At 68.6% G+C, this 19,693-nt stretch overlaps 3 protein-coding genes and 2 non-coding genes across 7 annotated transcripts; 1 reads left to right on the top strand and 4 right to left on the bottom strand.

The window, feature by feature from the left end:
* Window positions 1-3,468: 3,468 nt before the first annotated feature.
* RPS11 (ribosomal protein S11) lies at window positions 3,469-5,480 on the bottom strand. Its single transcript, XM_041401194.1, has 5 exons — window positions 5,380-5,480; window positions 4,656-4,787; window positions 4,415-4,490; window positions 3,899-4,028; window positions 3,469-3,634 (listed from the first exon to the last, which is right to left on the bottom strand). Exons 1-5 carry the CDS (start codon window positions 5,392-5,394, stop codon window positions 3,511-3,513), a joined length of 477 nt encoding a protein of 158 aa, XP_041257128.1. The 5' UTR covers window positions 5,395-5,480; the 3' UTR covers window positions 3,469-3,510.
* Window positions 3,732-3,821, bottom strand: LOC121334248. Its single transcript, XR_005952419.1, has one exon. It is a non-coding gene; the product is annotated as a small nucleolar RNA SNORD35 (small nucleolar RNA).
* Window positions 4,234-4,317, bottom strand: LOC121334249. Its single transcript, XR_005952420.1, has one exon. It is a non-coding gene; the product is annotated as a small nucleolar RNA SNORD35 (small nucleolar RNA).
* Window positions 5,481-6,527: 1,047 nt separating the features above from the next.
* Window positions 6,528-15,031, bottom strand: FHIP1B (FHF complex subunit HOOK interacting protein 1B). Of its 3 annotated transcripts, none has more exons than XM_041401188.1 (14): window positions 14,972-15,031; window positions 14,721-14,762; window positions 12,958-13,219; window positions 12,633-12,881; window positions 11,901-12,287; window positions 11,050-11,208; window positions 10,890-10,976; window positions 10,599-10,766; window positions 10,353-10,432; window positions 9,994-10,166; window positions 8,446-9,399; window positions 8,197-8,375; window positions 7,766-7,928; window positions 6,528-7,109 (listed from the first exon to the last, which is right to left on the bottom strand). In XM_041401188.1, exons 3-14 carry the CDS (start codon window positions 13,093-13,095, stop codon window positions 6,838-6,840), a joined length of 3,009 nt encoding a protein of 1,002 aa, XP_041257122.1. In that variant the 5' UTR covers window positions 13,096-13,219; window positions 14,721-14,762; window positions 14,972-15,031; the 3' UTR covers window positions 6,528-6,837. The 3 variants fall into 3 exon arrangements, with proteins under 3 accessions (XP_041257122.1, XP_041257119.1, XP_041257120.1); XM_041401185.1 differs by having other exon boundaries at window positions 14,612-14,762; window positions 14,972-15,000; XM_041401186.1 differs by having other exon boundaries at window positions 11,050-11,160; window positions 14,612-14,762; window positions 14,972-15,000.
* Window positions 14,697-19,325, top strand: CNGA4 (cyclic nucleotide gated channel subunit alpha 4). The gene is given in 9 exon segments (XM_041401191.1): window positions 14,697-15,127; window positions 15,307-15,384; window positions 15,483-15,613; window positions 16,024-16,288; window positions 16,362-16,468; window positions 17,176-17,772; window positions 17,775-18,056; window positions 18,124-18,713; window positions 19,248-19,325. Coding segments are annotated over 9 exon segments (2,559 nt in total).
* The last annotated feature ends 368 nt before the right edge of the window (window positions 19,326-19,693 follow it).

The following is a 19,693-nucleotide window of genomic DNA, read 5'->3' as shown; positions in this document are numbered from 1 at the left end:
GCAGGCAGGCTGAAAGCTCGGGCAAGAGACTGCCTCAGGGGGTCCAAACCATCCTCAGACCCCTCCTCAAACACTTCCAGAGCAGGAGTCACTCCAGAGACCTAAGGGGGACCTGGGAGGGTCTTGGCCAGAGGGGACCCATGGGGCAGATACAGCCTGGAAAGAGCAGATGGGTGAATCCTGCTGGCCCTTTTGGGTTTACCCCAGCACAGGGAGGAGCTGGAGCTGCTGAGAGAGCCCAGAGGAGCCCCAGGGCTGGAGCCAGGCTGGGAGAGCTGGGGTGCTCACCTGGAGAGGAGAAGCTCCAGGGAGAGCTCAGAGCCCCTGGCAGGGCCTGAAGGGGCTCCAGGAGAGCTGCAGAGGGACTGGGGACAAGGGCTGCAGGGACAGGAGCCAGGGAATGGCTGCCAGTGCCAGAGGGCAGGGCTGGATGGGATCTGGGCAATGAGGAATTGTTCCCTGGCAGGGTGGGCAGGGGCTGGGATGGAATTCCCAGAGCAGCTGGGGCTGCCCCTGGATCCCTGGCAGTGCCCAAGGCCAGGCTGGACACTGGGGCTGGAGCAGCCTGGCACAGGGGAAGGTGTCCCTGCCATGGCAGGGTGGCACTGGGTGGGATTTGGGGTCCCTCCCAACATGGACAAATGGGAATTGGGGAGTTCCACCTTGGAATCAGGAGCCCCTTAGATCCACAGATGCCTCTGCATTTGGGAACTTTGGCTGGAAAAGAGAGGTGCCACGGTCAGTCCGAGGGTGGTGAATTCCCAGCTTGTGGCAGGGAGAGCACGAGGAGCCCCTTTGGTGCTGGAGCAAAAGCAATCAGCGTGACTGAGCTGCCTGGCAGGGGAATTCATTCCAAAATATGCCAGCCTGGAGAGAGCTGGGTGAGGGATGAGGCTGACGATGCGAGCCCTCAGTTAACGGAATGGGGCTTTGTTCCATGCTGGCAAGTCAGGGCTGGCTGAGGGACAGCCACGGAACTGCCACCAAATCCTGGGCCATGGAACTGCCACCAAATCCTGGGCCACGGGACAGCCACCAGCTCCAGGGCCATGGAACTGCCACCAAATCCTGGGCCATGGATCACTCACCAGCTCCAGGGCCATAGGTCATGCCAGGCTGGCTCTCCCGTGCCAGGCTGAAGCTCTTTGGAGCCATAGATTGTGCCAGGCAGGTCTCCAGGGACAGGGATTGTGCCAGGCTGGCTGGCCCTATGCCAGAGCATCCTCCGTCCCCACAGCCCCAAAGGGAGCAGTTCCTGCTCTGGAGCAAAGGAGGAAAAGGACAAAGTGCCCTCCCCTGCCACAGGAAGGCGTTGGTCCCTCAGCTCTGACTCTATAAAAGGGAGCAGTTCCTGCTCTGGAGCAAAGGAGGAAAAGGACAAAGTGCCCCTCCCCTGCCACAGGAAGGTGTTGGTCCCTCAGCTCTGACTCTGAAGTTTCTGTGATCGTTTGGCAGAAGGTAAAACCCAGGAGTGGGGAAATGGGGGTCCCCAAGGGGACACAGATCACCACTGCTGGGAGCTGCTTCCCCGAAAAAACCCCAAATCCAGCAGCTCTGAGCATGTCATGAGGGTTTAGGAGGGATTAGGAAGGGATTAAGAGGGAAAGCTTTTAACGTGAGCTGTCCCTGTGCCCGTCCTGCAGGGGCAGCAGGATCATCAGGGCTCGGGGCAGGGGGAGCACAGGCCACCCCCAGCTCAGACACCCCGGTGAAATCAGTTTGGGGTTAAAACAGGCCTGTTGGGATAATTCACAGCGGAGGCGCATTAGCCAGATAAATCTGCTTGAGGGAGTGAAGGAGGAGGACTAATCACTCCGGGATGAAGGCTTGGGATAATCTCCCAGGGAGCACTTAATTGGGCATTGAGGTGTGGGGGTGCAGGCTCCAAGCAGCCTGCTGTGCTTTGGTCCTGGCCCTGGGGGCAAACACCACCGCCCTCGGTGCTGCAGGGCATGGGCAGGGACCCGAGGCTGCACAGCACCGCTCACCTGGCCCTGACCTCAGGTAAAGGTGTTCCTGGGCTGGAGTCAGGACTCATCCCAGCATTCCCAATGCCCCAGAGAAAAATCCCAGTGGCGTTTGGCCCCGGCAAGGGTCAGCTCAGGCCAGCTGAGGGCACAGGAGCTGCCACAGCTGATTCCTGCCACAGGAATCACCACGCTCGTGTTTTCACAAGGCCAGGGCTCCCAAGCCCCCAGTGCTGACAGACCCCCCAGTGCAGGGGGTCCTGCAGCAGGAGCCACCCTCCCTCCCGGGAGCCCTGTGACACCCCCAGGACACCAGGCTCGGGTACCCCAGCCCGGAGTGTCTGGGCTCGGGAAGGAGCTGGCCCTGGACCTTGTCCTCGCAGCCCTCGAGGGACACGCGGGGCTGTGGCACCACCAGTCTGGGGGTCTCAGCTGCCCCACTCGGGAGCTGGGGGTCTCACAGGCAGGCCCCCAGGGAATACACGGGGCTGCGGCACCACCAGTCTGGGGGTCTCAGCTGCCCCACTCGGGACCTGGGGGTCTCACACAGGCAGGCTGATGTCCCCTTAGGTCCCAGCTGGACCTAAGGGCAGTGACACCAGCCGAGGCTGAAGGTGACTGGCAGGGCACAGGGAGCCGATGGTCCCTGCGTGTCCCAGCCCAGGCGGTTCCAGGATCCTCAGACGTGGGGGATGAACCCCAGGCACTCACGGCACCTCTGGCCCTGGACACCAGTGACACCCCCAGGCAACTGGAACCTCTCCTGCTCGCTGTCCCTGGACACCAGGTCCCTCATCCTGCACTGCTCCCTCATCCCCAGTGCACACAGTGACAGTCCCCTGGCTCTGGCAGGACAGGAACAAAGGCATGGATGCCACCATGCCCCGAAAATCTGAATTTACTTGGAATTGTGTGAACTCACCTCAAACGCTGAGCTTTCCCTCAGGAGCCTGAGCAGCAAGAGTGGCTACAGCTCAGCCCTGGAGCTCCAGCCCACAGCCAGAGGTGTGGGGCTCACTTGCAGCAGGTGGAGGCAGCCACAGGTCATGGAATCAGTTTGGGCTGAGGGACCTTTAAAGCTCCCCCAGTTCCACCCCCCTGCATGGGCAGGGACACCTTCCACGAGAGCAGGGTGCTCCAGGTCCTGCCCAGCCTGGCCTGGGACACTTCAGTGTGAAGGTGACACCGCCAGAGCTGGCCCCAGAGTGCTGAACCACTCATTCCTGCTGAGGACCCTCGGGGCCACTCCTGTCCCTGTCACCACCGGGTGACTTCACGTTCTGCGTTATTACCAAAGCCACACCCAGCACGTGCTGCAGCAGCACCGGGAAGGCAGACACAGCCCAGAACACACCAACAGTGGCCTGGGACACAGCAGGGGACAGGAGCAGCTGCAGTGTCCCTCTTGTGCCGTGACCAGTGCCCCCAGCAGCACACCCCTGAGCCCACACCGGTCCCAGTCTGCACCGCACACAACCCGTTTCAGCTCACACACAGGTGGTTCCACTTTCCCAGCATTTATTCCTCCCACACCCCAGCGGTGTCAGAACTTCTGGAACTGTTTCTTGGTGCCTGCAGCCTTGGTCACCTTGAGCACGTTGAAGCGCACGGTCTTGCTGAGGGGGCGGCACTCGCCCACGGTCACGATGTCCCCAATCTGCACGTCCCTGCAGTGACACCTGGCCGTCAGGGAGCTCCTGGGGCTCACCTGGCCCTCAGAGCCCCCTCCTGGGACAGGCAGGGCCTGGAACCTGGGAACCTGCCCCGTGTGGTTCAGTGGATGCCAGTGGCATTGTCAGCAGCCCCTCACGCGGGGGACTCTGCAGACCATCGTGAGTTTGAGCATCATAACCTGTGAGCAGGTTCCAGGCGAGGACGGGCCGTGAGCCCGCCCAGGAGGGGGCACAGCCCGGGGGGGGACAGGCACGCACCTGAAGCAGGGGGACAGGTGCACGGACATGTTCTTGTGGCGCTTCTCGAAGCGGTTGTACTTGCGGATGTAGTGCAGGTAATCGCGGCGGATGACGATCGTGCGCTGCATCTTCATCTTGGTCACCACCCCTGCGCCAGCCAGGGACACACGCTGAGACACGGGGGGCTCCCGCCCTGTGGCACCTGGCAGCAACACGCCCCGGCCCCAGGGACCCCTCCTCGCTTACTGGCAGCACAGTGCCAGCCCACAGCTTCTGCCACAAACCCACTGTGGCTCTTCTCCACACCCTTCTGCCCCAGCTCCCATCCCGGCCCCACCTGCCCCCCTGGTCCTGTCCCTGCATCAGTGAAGCCATGTGGCAGTGTCGTCAGGCCCGCGCGGGCTCGGCAGACCATCGTGAGATTGCCATCATCTGCGGGGCCAGGACCGGCTACAGGGACCTCGGGGGGTTGGGTTACCTTGGCTACCTGCCCCACGTCTGCCACGGGACTCCTCTGGGGATGCTCCAGCTCACCTGAGAGTATGCGGCCCCGGATGGAGACGTTGCCCGTGAAGGGACACTTTTTGTCGATGTAGGTGCCCTCGATGGCCTGCAGAGACAGGCGGCTGTCAGGGGGGCACCAGAGCCCACAGAGCACTCAGACACAGGTGGGGAAAAGCCACCAGAGGCCTCGAGTCCACGCAGCACTGCCAAGGCCACCTCTGACCCCATCCCACTGCAGGGCCACCACGGCCCCCCGCCCAGGCCCCCTCACCTCCTTCGGGGTCTTGAAGCCCAGCCCCACATTGCGGTAGTAGCGGGGCAACTTCTCCTTGCCCCCCTCGCCCAGCAGCACCCGCTTCTTGTTCTGGAAGATGGTCGGCTGCTTCTGGTAGGCGCGTTCCGTCTGGGGGTGGGGACAGCGGGGGGTCAGCACGGGGCCGGCACCGGGGGGAGCGAGCCGCCGAGACCCCCGGCAAGCGAACTCGGCACCGAGAGTGAGCCCGGCCCCGGGGCACCGAGCCGCTGCCGCGCCTTCCCCGCAAAACCCCGGGGCACCCAGAGCAGCCCCGGGACACCGGCCCCTCTGCCCTCCCCCAAACCCCGGGCACCGAGGGGTCCGCTGCCCCAGCAGCTCGGAGCACGGCACCCTCTGTCCTCCGCCGCCGCCCCGGTGTACCGAGAGCCGCCCCCTCCCCGAAAGCCCTGCGGCCAATCGAGAACCCCCCGCCCTCGCCGGCTCCGAGATTCCACCCGCACTTCGCTCCACCGACCCCGGGGAACCGGGCCCCCGCGGGGAACGGGCCTCCGCACCCAGATCCCCCACACCTCCCCTCATCATCCTCCCACTCCCCGGGCCGGGCCGCGCCCCCCATCAGCGCTGGGCCGGTATCATCCTCTCAGGGTCCCCCCGAGACTGTGCCGCGCTGTCCCGGGGCCGTGCCGGGGCCGTGCTGGGGCTGTCCCGGGGCCGTGCCGGGGCCCCGCGCAGCACCCACCTGCGTGTCCGCCATCTTGGCGAGCGCGGCCGGAAAGAGGCCGCGGAGCGCGCGGGGCGCGGGTTAACCCGGGGCGGGGCCAGGGGCAGGAAGTGACGTCACGCTGCCGGTGTGAGGCGGCGGGGCCGGAAAGGCGGAAATGCTGCCGGAATTCCTGAGGGGAGCGGGAGCGGAGCGGCCCCGAGAGCTCCGGGGTGCCGGCTGTGCCCTCCGTGTGCCCAGCCCGGAGCACTCAGTATTCCCTGCCCTGGACATGCTCCTCCGTGTCCTTCCTGAATTAAGGGACCCAGAAGTGGCTCAGCCCTCGAGGTGTGGCCTCAGCAGTGCCAGCACAGGGGACAATCCCTGCCTCGGTGGCCGCAGTGTCTCTGGTACAGACAGGAGCTCGCATGGGGCAAAACCCCGCAGAGGTGAGTGGGAGTTGGTCACGGACGGATTGGCAATTGTGAAAAGGCTCGGCTGAGGGCTGGACCTGCACATAACAGGGGCAGCACCCCAGGCCTGGCTGCACGTCCCTGTGCTGGCTGGCTGACGGTGCACACTGCTGGGGACAAGGGGGGATACAGCTCACCCCACTCTCCTCCCCGCAGTATGCACCGTGCAGCCGGAGGAAAGCTGGACACTGACTGGAATAAACACGTGAACTACTGAAATCCAGACACTGTCCAGTGCCAGTTCCCACAGGTCACACAGCCCGGGCGTGTTTGGGGCACAGCATGGAGCCGTGGCCCAGAGGGTGCCCCCAGAACGCCCAGCAGACACCAGCCCTGGGGCTCCGTCCCCTTCAGCCCATCCCACCCCCATCCTCATCATCCTCATCCCCATCCCCTCCCAAGCGTGTGCATCTCCCCCTCACCCCAGGAACAGCAGGAAGCCGCTGTGTGAGGGCCACGAACGGTCCCAGGGGTGTCCCCAGGGGTGTCCCCAGTCAGTGCTGGATGGAAACTGCGGTGGTACCTGGGCCCACACATGGGGCACCAGGGCTGGCACCTGCTCCACGAGCTGCCCGCTGTCCCTGAGAGTCACAGCCTCACCCCAGGGCCCCCGGAGCCGGGGGAGCAGGCACTCAGGGGCGTCTCAGGCCAGCAGCAGGACGCGGTCACCCTGGCCAGCCCCCCAGCCCTGCACAGACCGGGGAGGCGACGCCCTCAATCAGACCCTTTATTCCCAAGGGTTGTACACGGCACAGACACACATCCCCCTCCCCATGCACAGCCCCCCCAGCCCCAGCCCCGGGGGTTGCATAGAGAGCGGCCGGGTGGGGCCGAGGGGGGCAGAGCCAGCCCGCCCCGCGCCCCCCGCCCTGCGAGCCCCGGGGGCCCCAGGGTCCTGCCCTGCTCCCCCCGGGGCGCCGGGCGGGGCCGGCCTCTCGTGTCCAAAGTGCGGCCCGGCCTCGGCCCAGCTCCGCCCCAATAAATTAAAAAGGTCCGAGTCCGGGTTAAAAAGGGGGCGCGGGGCTCACTCCTCGGGGGGCTCGGTGAGGAACGGGGAGGTGACGGCGTGGGCCTGGGCGATGGCCGCCAGCTCCTTGAGGAACTCGCTGAAGATGACGGCGCAGTAGACGGCGTTGCGCACGCGCAGGGCCTCGCCGTGCCGCGCCGGGGGGGCCAGGGGGTGCAGCCCCCCGTCCCGCAGCCCCTGCAGCGCCAGCTGCGCCGCGTGCCGCGCGCGTGTCGGGCTGTTGGCGTGGCGCAGCAGCAGCTCCCCCAGGGACGGCTTCCTGCTGCGGGCTGGGGGACACGGGGGGGATCAGGGACACCGGGCTGGGGGGGACGGGGGCACCCAGCCCCCAGCGCAGCCCCCAGCCCGGACCCCAGGGACAGCTCGTGGGCACCCAGCCCCCAGCACAGCCCCCAGCCCAGACCCCAGGGACAGCTCGTGGCTGTGCACACACAGGGGATGGCACCCAGCCCCCAGAGCAGCCCCCAGCCCAGACCCCAGGGACAGCTCGTGGGCACCCAGCCCCCAGCGCAGCCCCCAGCCCGGACCCCAGGGACAGCTCGTGGCTGTGCGCACACAGGGGGTGGCACCCAGCCCCCAGCCCAGGCCCCAGGGACAGCTCGTGGCTGTGCACACACAGGGGATGGCACCCAGCCCTCAGCGCAGCCCCCAGCCCCCCACACCATCTCCAACCCTCCTCACCACACAACACACAACCCCCAGGCCCTCTCACCAGGCCCTGCATAGACCCCGCACCCCACCCAGACACCAGACTCCCAAAGCAACCCCCAGCCCTTGTACACTGCAGCATGCAGCCTACTGCACACCCCAAGCCCCCTGTGCAGCCCCCAGCCCCTACACAACACACAGTGCAGCCCCCAGCCCCACGTGCCAGTCCCAGGGGCCTGCAGAACCCGCAGCCCCCCACCCACGGCCGTGTCCTCACCCAGGGTGTCCGTGCGCCGCAGGGCAGGGACAGCCCCGGGCCCCTCAGCCCAGTCCAGCCGCCCCCGGGCAATCAGGTACTTCTTGGCCTTGAAGAGCAGTGCTGGGAAATCCTCTTGAGTGGCAGCAAAGCTCTCGATCTTGTTCTTCACCGAGCCCAGCACCTGCAGGACCACAGCACCGGGGTCCCCACAGGAACAGGGGTCCCCATCAGATGGGGTGTTCCCTTGAGCACAGGGTACCCCCACAGGAAAGGGGGGGTCTCCACAGTAACAGGGGATCCAAAGGGGGTTACAGCCATGGGGGACATAGGGCAGGGGTGGGCAGGGCAGCACAGGGCAAACTCGGCACTCTCGACATTAAAAAGGGTTAAAACCCTTTCCAACACCTTCCCATGACTCCAGGAGGGCAGGGGCTCCCCAGGGGCCATACCTGGAGCAGGGACTTGACACTGGGCTGGAAGACCATGTTGGTGTTGAGCAGGAAGGAGCGGAGCAGGGGCTGGGGGTAGCAGGCCAGCTGGGCCACCAGCCCCGTCAGCAGGAAGTTGACATACAGAGAGTTGTGGGGCATGTTCTCCAGCTTCCCAAACAGCACTGACACGAAGGGACCTGGGGACACGGGGGGGGTCAGGCAGGGCCCCGCGGGGAGCTGGGACCCTCCGTGTCCCCCCGTGCCCACCTGTGAAGGGCTGGCTGGGGGGCGGCCCCACCGCCCGCGGCGGGCTGGCCACCACCTGCGCCAGGGGGTCTGGGGGCCGCGGCGGTGCCCGCCCGGCGCCCGCGTCCCCCTCGGGCAGCGCCGCGAAGCTGGCAAAGGCCTCCTCCTCCTCGTGGGACAAGGGCGGCTCAGGGGGTTCCGTGGGGGTGGCCGGGGTCCCCCCCACGCCCCCGTTCTGCATCTCGGCCTCAATCTCGCGCAGCTCCTCCGTGAAGGTCTCGATGGAGACGCCGGCACCAGGGGGCTCGGCGGGCACGCGGGCCAGCAGCTCCTCCAACAGCGAGTCCACCGAGGGCAGAGGCTCCCAGCCAGGGGGCTGCGCCCGAGGGGCCCCGTTCGGTGCCCCCCCGCCGCCCTCCCCCTCGCCCTGGGGGCTCCGACGGACCTTCTTCACCACCACGTCCCCCTCCGGCCGCCCCGGCTCGGCCGCCCCGTGCGCCCCGTTCACCAGCGTCCCCCCCTCCCGGGGCTCGGGGCCAGGTCCCCCCGCCCTGGGCTCATCGCCCGCGAGGGGCCCCCCCGGCGCCTCCCGCGCCCCCTCCTCGGGCAGCCCCCGCTTCTTAGTCCGTGGGGTGGGGGGCCCCGGGGGCCGCCCCGGGGGGCTGTCGGGGTCGGGCGTGGGGCCGGGGGCACGGGGGTCCTCGCCGTCGTAGGGCGCCGACCAGACGCGGCAGGCCCAGGCGCAGCGGTCGATGCTGTGCCGCGCGTCCCGCAGGTACTCCAGGTAGTTCCTGTCCAGCTCCGCCACCTCGTCCCGGGGCCCGGGCCGGGAGGGGCTGCCCGCGGGGGGCCCGGGGGAGCGGGGGGCAGCAGCCTCGGCGGGGGCCGCGCCGGCCTGGCGCATGAAGAAGGAGAGGCGGGACGGCGTGGAGGGCTTCGGTGCCGGGGGTGCGTCTGCGCCGGGGCTGCCGTGGCCTGCGGGGGACGCGGGGTCAGCACCGCGGGGCAGCACCGGGCTGGGGCAATTGCAGGTGCCGCGGGGATGGTGGCACGAGGCTCGGCACTGAGCTGGCAGAGGAATGGGGGCCCAGCGGCTGCAGGGCTGGCACAGGGGAGCCCAGTGCCAGGACAGGGCTCGAGTATGTGGGGATGGCATGGCACGGGGGAGTGTGCCAGGATGGGGTGAGGATGGGGCTCAAGTTGCCACAGGAATGGCACCAGGGGCTCAGCGCTGAGCTGGGACAGGGTCCAAGGGGACAGCACGGCAGAGCTCAGCAATAGGACAGGACGGGGCCATAGGGATGGCACAGCTGGGACTCATCCACAAGCTGGAGCAGAGGTGGGTTACAAGTGGCCATGGAGACCCCAGGAGAGGGCTCCACATCAAGCCAGGAGGAGGACAGGGCCTAAGGGGCCACAGGGATAGCATGGGACAGCTCAGTGCCAAGCCAGGGTAGGAAAGGAGTCTGAGGGGCAGCAGGGATCCTGGGAGAGGGCTCAGGGTCAGGCCAGGGTCCAAGGGGCCATGGGGAGGGTCGGCTGGGGCTCTGAGGGGCCGCAGTGGCGTACCCCTGGCCCGGGCGGGGGGCTCCTCGTCCCGGTCGCGGGGCGGCGGGGGGCTCTCGGGCCGGCAGCAGCGCGGGATGAGGGACAGGAACTTGGCCGCTGTCTTCCCGTAGATGTCCAGGTCCCGCACCGCCCGCTTCTGGCTCAGCATCACATGGCTGCAGGGCAGCAGGTACCTGCGGGCACGGTGGCACAGGGCAGCTGCAGGAGACACACGGGGACAGGGACCCTCCACAGGACCCCAGCCCCTTCACAGTGGGGCAAATGATGTGGCTGCCTCACATCCACATGCCCACCGGGGAGCAACTCCCCAGGCCCATCCCGGGAGCAGGCCAGCAGCAGGTGACCCCCAGCCCCCTCACCTGAGCACCAGCTGCAGCATCACATCCTCGCAGTTGAGGCTGAGCAGGGTCCGGAAGAGGCTCAGAGACACCATGCACAGCTGGGGACAGTGCAGGGCGTCAGAGGGGCAGCGGAGCGGGCAGGGGGCAGTGCCACCCGGCCCACGGCAGGACAGGGGACGGGGATGGGAACGGGATGGGACAAGGATGGGGACACTGGGGATGGGACACAGATGAGGACGGGGATGCGGGGGGCACGGGGCTCACCCGGGAGTTGCTGTTGATGCGGCCCACCAGCGTGTCCAGGATGGTGGTGTTGTCGTGCCGGTGCAGCAGCACGAAGCGCAGGAAGGTTTTCAGCAGCGCTGTCTCGCTGACGCTGCGCAGGAACAGGTCCAGGTACGCCGTGCTCGCAATCATCTCCTCCACCGAGGTCTGCAGGAGGGGCTCGTGCAGCTGGGGGCCGCGGGGACGGGCGCCGCGGGGCCCTGCCCACCCGCACGGGCAGCGGTACGGGCAGGAGACCCCCATCCCACGCCTGCTGCCGGGGTCCCTCACCTTGTGCAGCGCCGGCCCCATGACGGGCACGAGGAACCCGTTGTGGACGTAATCCACCAACTGCTTCTGCACCAGTGGGTGGGCGACCTGAGGGGCCGCAGGGGGGTCAGGCAGCCCCCTGTGGGGCTGGGAGTCCCTCTCAGCAGCCCCTCAGCCCCACCTGGATGACGGCATTGCAGAACTCGAGCGAGTTCATGAAGAGGACGAGGGAGGAGACGCCGATCCAGTCCTCGCGCCGCAGGAAGTGCCAGTCATCTCCTCGCACCTCGATCTTGCGGGGCAGGGAGGAGTACAGGGCGCTCAGGCCCGTGGCCAGCACCTGGGAACACATGTACTCGGCTGCCCCGCAGCCCCTCGCGCCTCCGGCTGCTGCACCCAACCGGCCTTCCCCAAACCCCAGCAACCTGCCCCCCACAAACCTGCCCCACTCCAGCGCTCCAGGCAGGGCAGCTGGGCTGGGCCCTGACCACCACTGACCCCAGGGAGTGGCCCCTCATCCCCAGCCCAGCACTGGGCCCTCCATCATCTCCAAGCCTCCCATCACCACCAAGTCCCCCTATCATCTCCAAGCACCCTGTTCCCAGGTCCCTCATCCCCAAGCTCTCCATCATCTCCAGGCTACTTGGAGGCTACTTGTCACCCCCAAGCCCCCCATCACTTGCGGACCTTCTGTCATCCCCAGATCCCCCATCATCTCCAAGCCCTCTATCCCAAAGCTCTCCATCATTTGCAAGCTCTCCATCGCCCAGCTTCCATCATTCCCAAGCTCCCATAATCCCCAGCCCTGTCCTCCACCAACCCCAAGCCAGGGCAGGACTTCCTCTGGGTCTGTCCATGGCTCCTTGCCCCAGCTCTGCCAACAGTGCAGGGTCCCAGCAGCACCCCAGGGAGGGGACATCACCCTGGGGAGGGGAGCGCTGCCCCGAGGAGGGGACGCCTTGCCCCAGCTCTGCCAACAGTGCAGGGTCCCAGCAGCATCCCAGGGAGGGGACCGCCCGCGGGGACGCGTACCGGGCAGAAGTAGGAGTTGTCGGTGATGGACTGGGCCACGGCGCGGTTGCTGGCAGACATGGCCATGATGAGCAGCAGCGCGTCCCGTGCCTGCTGGCCCCGCGTGCCCTCGTGGTGGATGAAGGGGATGAGGAGCGAGAAGATGATGAGGTTGGCGGGGCCCTGGTCCGTGTGGCTGTGGAAGAAGAGCTCCAGGATGGCCGGCTCGCGCGCCACGGAGACGCAGAGCTGGTTGAGCAGCAGCACCAGGCTGTTCTCCAGCGGGGCCGAGGCGGGCTCGGCGCACACGCTCAGCAGGCGCAGCAGCGGCGTCAGCACCGGCTTGTGCCGCAGCAGGGGCTGCCGGGCCTGGCTGATCAGCATCTCGTACAGCTTCAGCTGCTCCACCTGCACACGAGGACACGGCGGGAAAGGTACAGAGACCACCCGGTCCTGCTGTTCCTCCAGCACAACCCAGCCCACTCAACTCGTGTCCCCAGGTGCCACATCCACATGGCTGTGAAATCCCCCCAGGGCTGGGGATTCCAGCACTGCCCTGGGCCATCTGTGACAGTTTTCAGGATGGCTCGTGTAGTCTCAACCCCAATCCAACCTGAACTTGCCACGGGACAGTGCCCTGCCCTTGGCCAGGCTGACCCTCAACCCAGCACCTTCACCCTTCAGATCCAGCCTGTCCCAACCCCGCCACAAACCCCCCAGCAGCGCAGACCCCTCTGCTCCCCTCACTCAGACCTTCCTCTCCTCGGTGAAGTCGCCCTGCAGATGCCAGCACAGGAGGCGCTCCAGCAGGTTCTCAGCAGCCACAAACTCCAGGATGGGCCCGCAGGCCATGTCCCCGTCCCCCTGTGACCTGTCCTTGTCCCCGTCCCCCCAGGGCCGGTCCTCAGCCAGCAGATTCAGCATCTGGTAGGTGTTGTTGCGGACGGCGCTGAGGTCATCGGGGGCCGGTTTGCTCCCGCGCCGCTCCAGGATCCGCAGCACCTGTGGGAGGGGGCCTGGCAGTGAGGGCTGGGGGCTGCAGGGTCGGGGGATCCTCACTGCCCCCAGCCCCGCTCACCTGTGCCCAGTGGTTCTTGAAGACCATGAGGCAGGTCTCGGGGTCAGCGGTGACGGGGGGCTGCAGGCTGGCGCTGCGGGGGGCTCGCTGCCCGCCCGCCCGAGGGGTCAGCTTGCTCAGCCAGCTCATCCTCTCCATCGGCACGGGGTCACACACAGCTCCGGGGCACCCCAGCCCGGCTGGACGCGGCCTGGCACCACCGTGGGGGCACAGCGGAGCGGGCAGGGTGCCAGGGTCCTCTCTCCATGCTGCTGCCAGCGGGCTGCAGGGAGCGGGGCCGTCAGAGAGCCCAGCCCCACCTCACGGCCAGCAGCAGGGAGGGAGGCAGAAGGGGAAGGAGGAGGGAAGCCAGGAAGGAAGAAAGTCAGGAGGAAAGGAAGGCAATCAAGAGGAAAGGCAGGCAGGAGAGACAGCAGTGGGAACTGGGCTGGGCAAGAGTGCTGGGGCAGTGGTGGCTGGAGGACTCTGGATCCCGGTCCTGCTCACACCCAGTACTGGACTTTAAACCAGGAACTGGCCCAGCATGGGTGTGGGGAGTACCCAGCAGCCACAGGAACACCAGGACAGCTGGGACAGCTGCCCACCCCCATGCTCAGCAGCACCCACGGCCGGCGCAGCACGACGGCGCTGCCAGGATATTTATAGTGCCCCGTGCCCCAGCAGCACCAGTGCCACCGCAGGCACCAGCACGGGACTGACACCGAGGCCCCAGAGCCGGCAGCCCCGGCGTGCCTGGGGCAGAGACACACCGCAGGGGCTCCCCAGTCCCCCACCAGCACATGGGGAGGGCAGTGGCTTTGAGAGCCAGTGCCACAGCCCCTGCATGGCGCTTGGGGAAGTGAAAGTGCCATTAAAGACACGCCAAACCACAGGGGCAGGAAGGGAAAGCGGCTGAAGCTGGGGCAGTGGGACACAGCACGGGCCTGTCTATTTATACCCAGCTCAGCCTGTCCCACCCACAGCCAGCGCTCGTGTGGCTGCTAAAGTTAGAGCCACTGAATGCCAGGGCAGCGCCAGCCCTGCCACCCAGCACGGCGGCCCCAGCAGGAACACGGAGCCAAAGGCCTGACTGTGGCACACTGGGGGGTCCCTGTGCAGGGACCCGTGTGACATAGGGCCAGAGCCATGCTGGCAGGACAGGGACACCAGCTGTCACCACTCCTCTCCTGATACCAGTGCCCCCTCACCCAGCCTGACTGTGCCTGTCACATACCAAAGCACCCAGCCACAGGGCACAGCAGGGGCTGTGGCACCCCCCCAGTGTCACCCCAGTGTCACCTGGACGGGCTGTGGTGGGGCAGCACCCTCCACCGGGGCAGCAATTAGCCAGAGACAGGGGGGTGACCAGGGGCCACCAGACCAGGGAAAGGGACACTGCCGGCAGGGACACCGAGGGCACAGGGACATCAGGTGCCACCAGGGCAGGGACAGGGATACCGGGGCACGGCCACCATGGGCAGAGGATGGCACCCGGTGCCAGGAGGTTGTGGGTGATGAGCACCGGCCCCCCGAAGCACCGTGCGGGGGTCACCGAGGGGTCGCCAGGGCGGTCGCCGGTAGGGTCCGGGTGAGGCGGGGGGCTGTCCCAGCCCGGGGCTGCCCGCCGCGCCGGGGCCGCGCTCCCCTGCCCGCGGGAAGTGCTGCTCACGCTCACTTGGGCATCCTCAGTCCCGGAGCCACGGAGACACCGGCACCGGGACGCCTGAGGCTCCGGGGTCACGCGCAACCGGGAGCCCTGGATGCCGCGGGGCCGGGCCGCCTACCTGGGTCAAGGTCGCGGCGGTCCGGTCCCGTCAGCGCCGCACCTGCGGAGGGCAGAGGAGGCGTCGGGCGCGGGGCCGGGACCCCCGGGAGGGCCCCTCGCCCTCGCGGCAGAAGGGCGGCTGGACCTGCCCCGAGGCCCGCCCCGCTCCCCGCGGCCCCCGCTCCCGCTGTCCCCGCTCGCGGTGTCCCCATTGCCGGTGCTCCGGCGCCCCCCCGGCCGCTCCCGGTGCGCCCCGGCGCCGCCGCTCACCGCCCGCCCCCGCCACGGGCCCCGCGCTCCCGACGCCATCTTCCCGCCGCGCCCGACGCACCGCGCGCGCTGGCCACGCCCACCGCGGCCCGGGCACGCCCACCGCGGGCCGGGGACACGCCCACACGCCTCTGTGGGCGTGGCCTCTCCCGCAAAGTGCGGGCGCTCATTGGCTAGGCCGTGAGTGGGGCGGGGCCGGGGCGCGTGGGAACCGGGCACCGGGACAGGCGGAACCGGGACACCCGGCACCGGGTACCCTGTACGAGCACCCCCGGAGCGGCATCCTCAGCAACCGGGAGCCCCTCTGCGCCGGGCAGCGGTAACCGGGCACGCAGGTGCCGGGGCTCCCGGCACCGAGAGCCCCAGTACGGGCACCGCTCGGAACCGGGCACCCCGCCGGCCCAGCCACACCTGTACGGGGGCCCCCCATAACTGCGCACCCCGGTACCGGGTAACCCTGCACCGGATAACCCCTGCACACTGCACTTCCCGGAATTGAGCGCCTCGGAAGCCGGCACCCCGGTGCCGGGACCCCAGAACCGCTCTCCCGGGCACCCCAGAAACGGGCCCTCCCTGGCCTGGGCACCCTCGTGGCAGATAACCTTGCACCGGGCACCCCTGTGCCGGGCAGCCCCGTGCCAGGTGCTGGGACCCGCCGCCGGCTCTGCACCGGGCGCTGCCAGGCACCGGCTGTTGTTCCTGGAGGCCAGCCTGGGCCCCGCACACCTGGCCGCGGCTCCGTGCCCCGGTGCTGCCTGGCACAGGTGTCCCAGGGGCCGACGGGTACCTGGGGACCTCTCGTTGCCGGGACACGCCCGGTGCCGCAGGAGCCGCGTGGCTGCGTCCCTCGAGGAGCCACGCCCGGTACCGGGGCAGGCGGCGGCACCCGGCGGTGCTCAGGTGCAGGACCGCGCAAACCGGGACGCACAGATCCCCGCCGAGAAGGATCCTGCCGGGACCCTCGGCTCCGTCCCGTCCTGCCGCTGGGCCGGGCTCTGGAGCCATGGCCACAGCCGGGGCTGGCACCGGCACCGGGCACGGCACGGGGTGAGCGGGGCACGGCTGCTCTGGGGGCTGGGGTACGGGACCCCCACAGGTGCTGGGGCCTGGCTCAGCCACAGAGCCACCGGCACCCGGGGCTGGGTGCGGGCAGAGGGGCCGCACACGGGGACAGAGCGACCCCCGGTCCCTCTGTGCCCCCAGCCGCGCTGCCACCCCCCGGAGCTGGAGCCTGGACCCCGCCGGGGACTGGCACTACAGGTGGATCAGCCTCATGGTGCTGCCCATCCTTTACAACTGGGTCGTCCTCATCCTCAGGTGCCAGGCGGGGGGTTTGGGGTGCGGGTGGGGGTGTCCTGGCCCCGTCCCAGCCATGCCCCTCGTACCCCAGGTGCTGCTTCCCCGAGGTGCAGGAGGCACACGCGGGGCTGTGGCAGGCCCTGGACGGGCTCAGCGACGCGCTGTACCTGCTGGACATCGCCGTGCACCTCCACACAGGTACGGACACACGGACACACGGACACACAGGCACACCGTCACACAGGTGTGTACACACACACGCACACAGACACGCAGAAACACAGATGTGTACACAGGCACGCAGACACACACATACAGGTACACACGGACACACAGGCACACCGTCACACAGGTGTGTACACAGACATACGCACACAGGTGCACAGACACACAGGTGTGTACACAGACATACGCAGGTATGTACACACATAAACAGGTGTGCAGCTGTACATACACACATGTGTGCAGATGTGTACACACATGCACACACAGAGACATGCGGGTGTGTACCTGTACACACACACACACACAGAGACATGTGGGTGTGTACCTGTACACACACACACATGTGTGCAGGTGTGTACATGTATATACACACACAATGTGTGCATGAACGTACACACAGGTGCACTCCCACCCTGTACAGCCACCCCCAGCCCCACACAGAGGATGTCTGGGTGGGCAGGTGGTCTTGAGTCTCGGCACCCACCACTCAGCCCCATGGCAGCCCAGGGAGCCACCAGTGGCATCCCCAGGGTGCCCACCCGGGGTTCCTGTGCCTCCCTGTGCCCCAGGCTGGGCACCTGCGTGGGCCCCTCTGCGAGCCCTCTCCCATCCCAGGCAGGTCCCGAGCAGCCCCTGCCCTCCAGGACAAATCCCCTGGAGTGCCGTGGCTGCCCTCCCAGGTTTCCTGGAGGACGGGATCCTGGTGCGGGACGTCAGCCGGACGCGGCGGCGCTATCTGGGCTCCTGGACCTTCCCCTGGGACGTGATGTCCGTGCTGCCCACCGAGCTGCTCTGTCTGCTCCCAGGGGTCCCGAGGGTCCCCGGGGTGCCGGCAGCACGCGCCAACCGCTGCCTGCGGGTGCCGCGGCTCTTCGAGGCCTTTGACCGGCGCGAGACGCGCACGGCCTGGCCCAACGCGTTCCGCGTGGCCAAGCTGATGCTGTACCTGCTGCTGGGCATCCACTGGCACGGCTGCCTCTACTTCGCGCTGTCGGCACGCCTGGGGCTGGGCGCTGACCCCTGGGTCTGCCCCGGCTTCACGCGGCCGCTGCGCCGCTACCTGCACAGCTTCTACTTCTCCACGCTGGTCCTGGCCATGGTGGGCGACACGCCGGAGCCGCAGCGCGAGGAGGAGCTCCTCTTCCTCACCGCCGGCTTCCTCCTGGCCGTGCTGGGCTTCGCCACCATCACCGGCAGCATCAGCACCGTCATCGTCAACCTCAGCTCGGCCGCCGCCGCCTTCTACCCGGACGCGGGGCCGGTGCGGCGGTACCTGCGGGCGTGCGGGCCGAGGTGGCGGCCGGCGTGCACCTGGCGGCCCTGCGGCGCGTGGGGCTGTTCCGCGGGTGGGAGCGCGGCGTGCTGCGGCAGCTGGTGCTGCGCCTGCGGCCGCAGGTCTTCGGCCCCGGCGAGTTCGTGTGCCGGCGCGGGGACGTGGGCCGCGAGATGTACTTCATCCGCGAGGGCCGCCTGGCCGTGGTGGCCGAGGACGGCGTCACGCGGCTGGCCGTGCTGGGCGAGGGGCTCTACTTCGGGGAGATCAGCCTCATCGACATCAAGGGTGAGCTCCACGCTGCGCCCCGGCGCTGCCCCGTGCTCCCCTCGGGCTCACGGCCCCTGCCCCGCAGGCAACGTGGCAGGGAACCGGCGCACGGCCAACATCCTGAGCATCGGCTACTCAGACCTCTTCTGCCTGGGCAAGGAGGACCTGGCGGAGGTGCTGGCCGAGTTCCCCCGTGCCCGCGCTGCCATGGAGGCCAAGGGCCGGGAGCTGCTGCTGCGCATGGGCCAGCTGGACACCGCAGCTGAGGCGGCGGCACTGGCGGCCGGGGCCGAGGCGGAGCGGCGGCTGCGGGGGCTGGAGGTGGCCCTGGAGGGGCTCCAGACGCGGGCAGCCCGGCTGCTGGCACAGCTGGAGGCCGGTGCCCTGCGCATGGCCCTGCGCGTCCGGCGCCTCGAGGGACGGCTGCAGCTGCGGGACAGAGCCGTGCGGGACGGGGCAGTGCGGGACGGGGCGGTGCGGGACAGAGTCGTGCGGGACGGGGCGGTGCGGGACAGGGCGGTGCGGGACAGGGCGGTGCGGGACAGAGCCGTGCGGGACAGGGCAGTGCGGGCAGACGGGGAAGTGCCGGACAGAGCGGTGCGGGACAGGGCGGTGCGGGACAGAGCAGTGCGGGCAGACAGGGAAGTGCCGGACAGGGCGGTGCGGGACAGGGCGGTGCGGGCAGACGGGGCAGCAGGAGCGGCCTCACCGCAGCAGCCTGCCGGCCCACAGGGTCCTACGTGGGGACAGGGCCCCCCCAGAGTGCAGGGCTCCAAGGCTCAGGCTGTCCTCAGGACACACGGTCCTCCCCGGGAACAGGGTCCCTCCGAGGGGCAGGGTGCCCCCAGGGCACAGGGTCCTGCCCGGGACCCAGGTTCTGCAGGAGGACGGGGTCCCACTGGGGTGCAGGGCCCCTCCAAGGCACAGGGCCCCCACAGAGCACAGGGTCCCAGCGACATGCAAGGTGCTCCCAAAGCACAGGATAGCCCCATGGTGCAGGGGCCCCTCAGGGCACGGGGTCCTCGTGGCGTGTATGGTCCCAGGAGGGCACCGGCTCCGCTCAAGGGACATGGTACCCCCATGGTAGAGGGTCCCCTCAGGGCACAGGAGCTGCCCAGGGCACGGAGGCAGACTGGGACACGGGGTTCCGGTGGCATGCATGGTCCCGGCAGGGCACAGGCTCTCCCCGGGGGTCCCTCTTGGTCACAGAGATCCAGAGGGGCGCATGGTGTCCCCGAGGCTCAGAGGGTCGGGGTCCCACGAGGGGTGGGGGTGCCGCGGGACTAGCGCCGCGGTGCTGAGGGGTGACCTGCAGGGGGACACAGCAGCCACCACTGCTGTCGGGTGACACCGACAGTTGCTGCTGCGGGACCGGGACCGGGAGAGGAAGGAGCAGGGATGGGGCCGGGTCGGGGTCACGGAGCTTCGCAGCTCGGGACCCCCAGCCCCGCCGGGCCGTCCCCCAGCCACCAGCAGGGACGCGGTGACAGACACCGCGGTGGTGGCCGTCGCCCGGTGCCTCAAGAGCGTTCCCAGCGAGCCCCCCCAAGCTGCCCGACCCGCCCGGGATTCGGGGCGAACCGCACGCCCCGGTACTCCCCGAGCCCCGCTCCCGGTACTCTCCGTGGCCCCGCCCGGCCCCCACCGCCCCGGGC

This window comes from Onychostruthus taczanowskii, unplaced genomic scaffold (assembly GCF_017590055.1).
Source record: "Onychostruthus taczanowskii isolate IOZ18803 unplaced genomic scaffold, ASM1759005v1 scaffold187, whole genome shotgun sequence".
NCBI lineage: Eukaryota > Metazoa > Chordata > Aves > Passeriformes > Passeridae > Onychostruthus > Onychostruthus taczanowskii.
The sequence above is the reverse complement of the archived record's forward strand: the minus strand, read 5'-3'. Positions and strand labels throughout refer to the sequence as shown.

Coding starts and splice junctions, on each gene's coding strand:
- RPS11 (XM_041401194.1), bottom strand. Junction 4,491..4,655: donor GCTTCAAGACCCCGAAGGAG/GTGAGGGGGCCT, acceptor CTGTCTCTGCAG/GCCATCGAGGGCACCTACAT. Junction 4,029..4,414: donor CCGGGGCCGCATACTCTCAG/GTGAGCTGGAGC, acceptor TGGCTGGCGCAG/GGGTGGTGACCAAGATGAAG.
- FHIP1B (XM_041401185.1), bottom strand. Junction 12,882..12,957: donor TCAAGAACCACTGGGCACAG/GTGAGCGGGGCT, acceptor CCCCTCCCACAG/GTGCTGCGGATCCTGGAGCG. Junction 10,433..10,598: donor GCATCAACAGCAACTCCCGG/GTGAGCCCCGTG, acceptor CACTGTCCCCAG/CTGTGCATGGTGTCTCTGAG.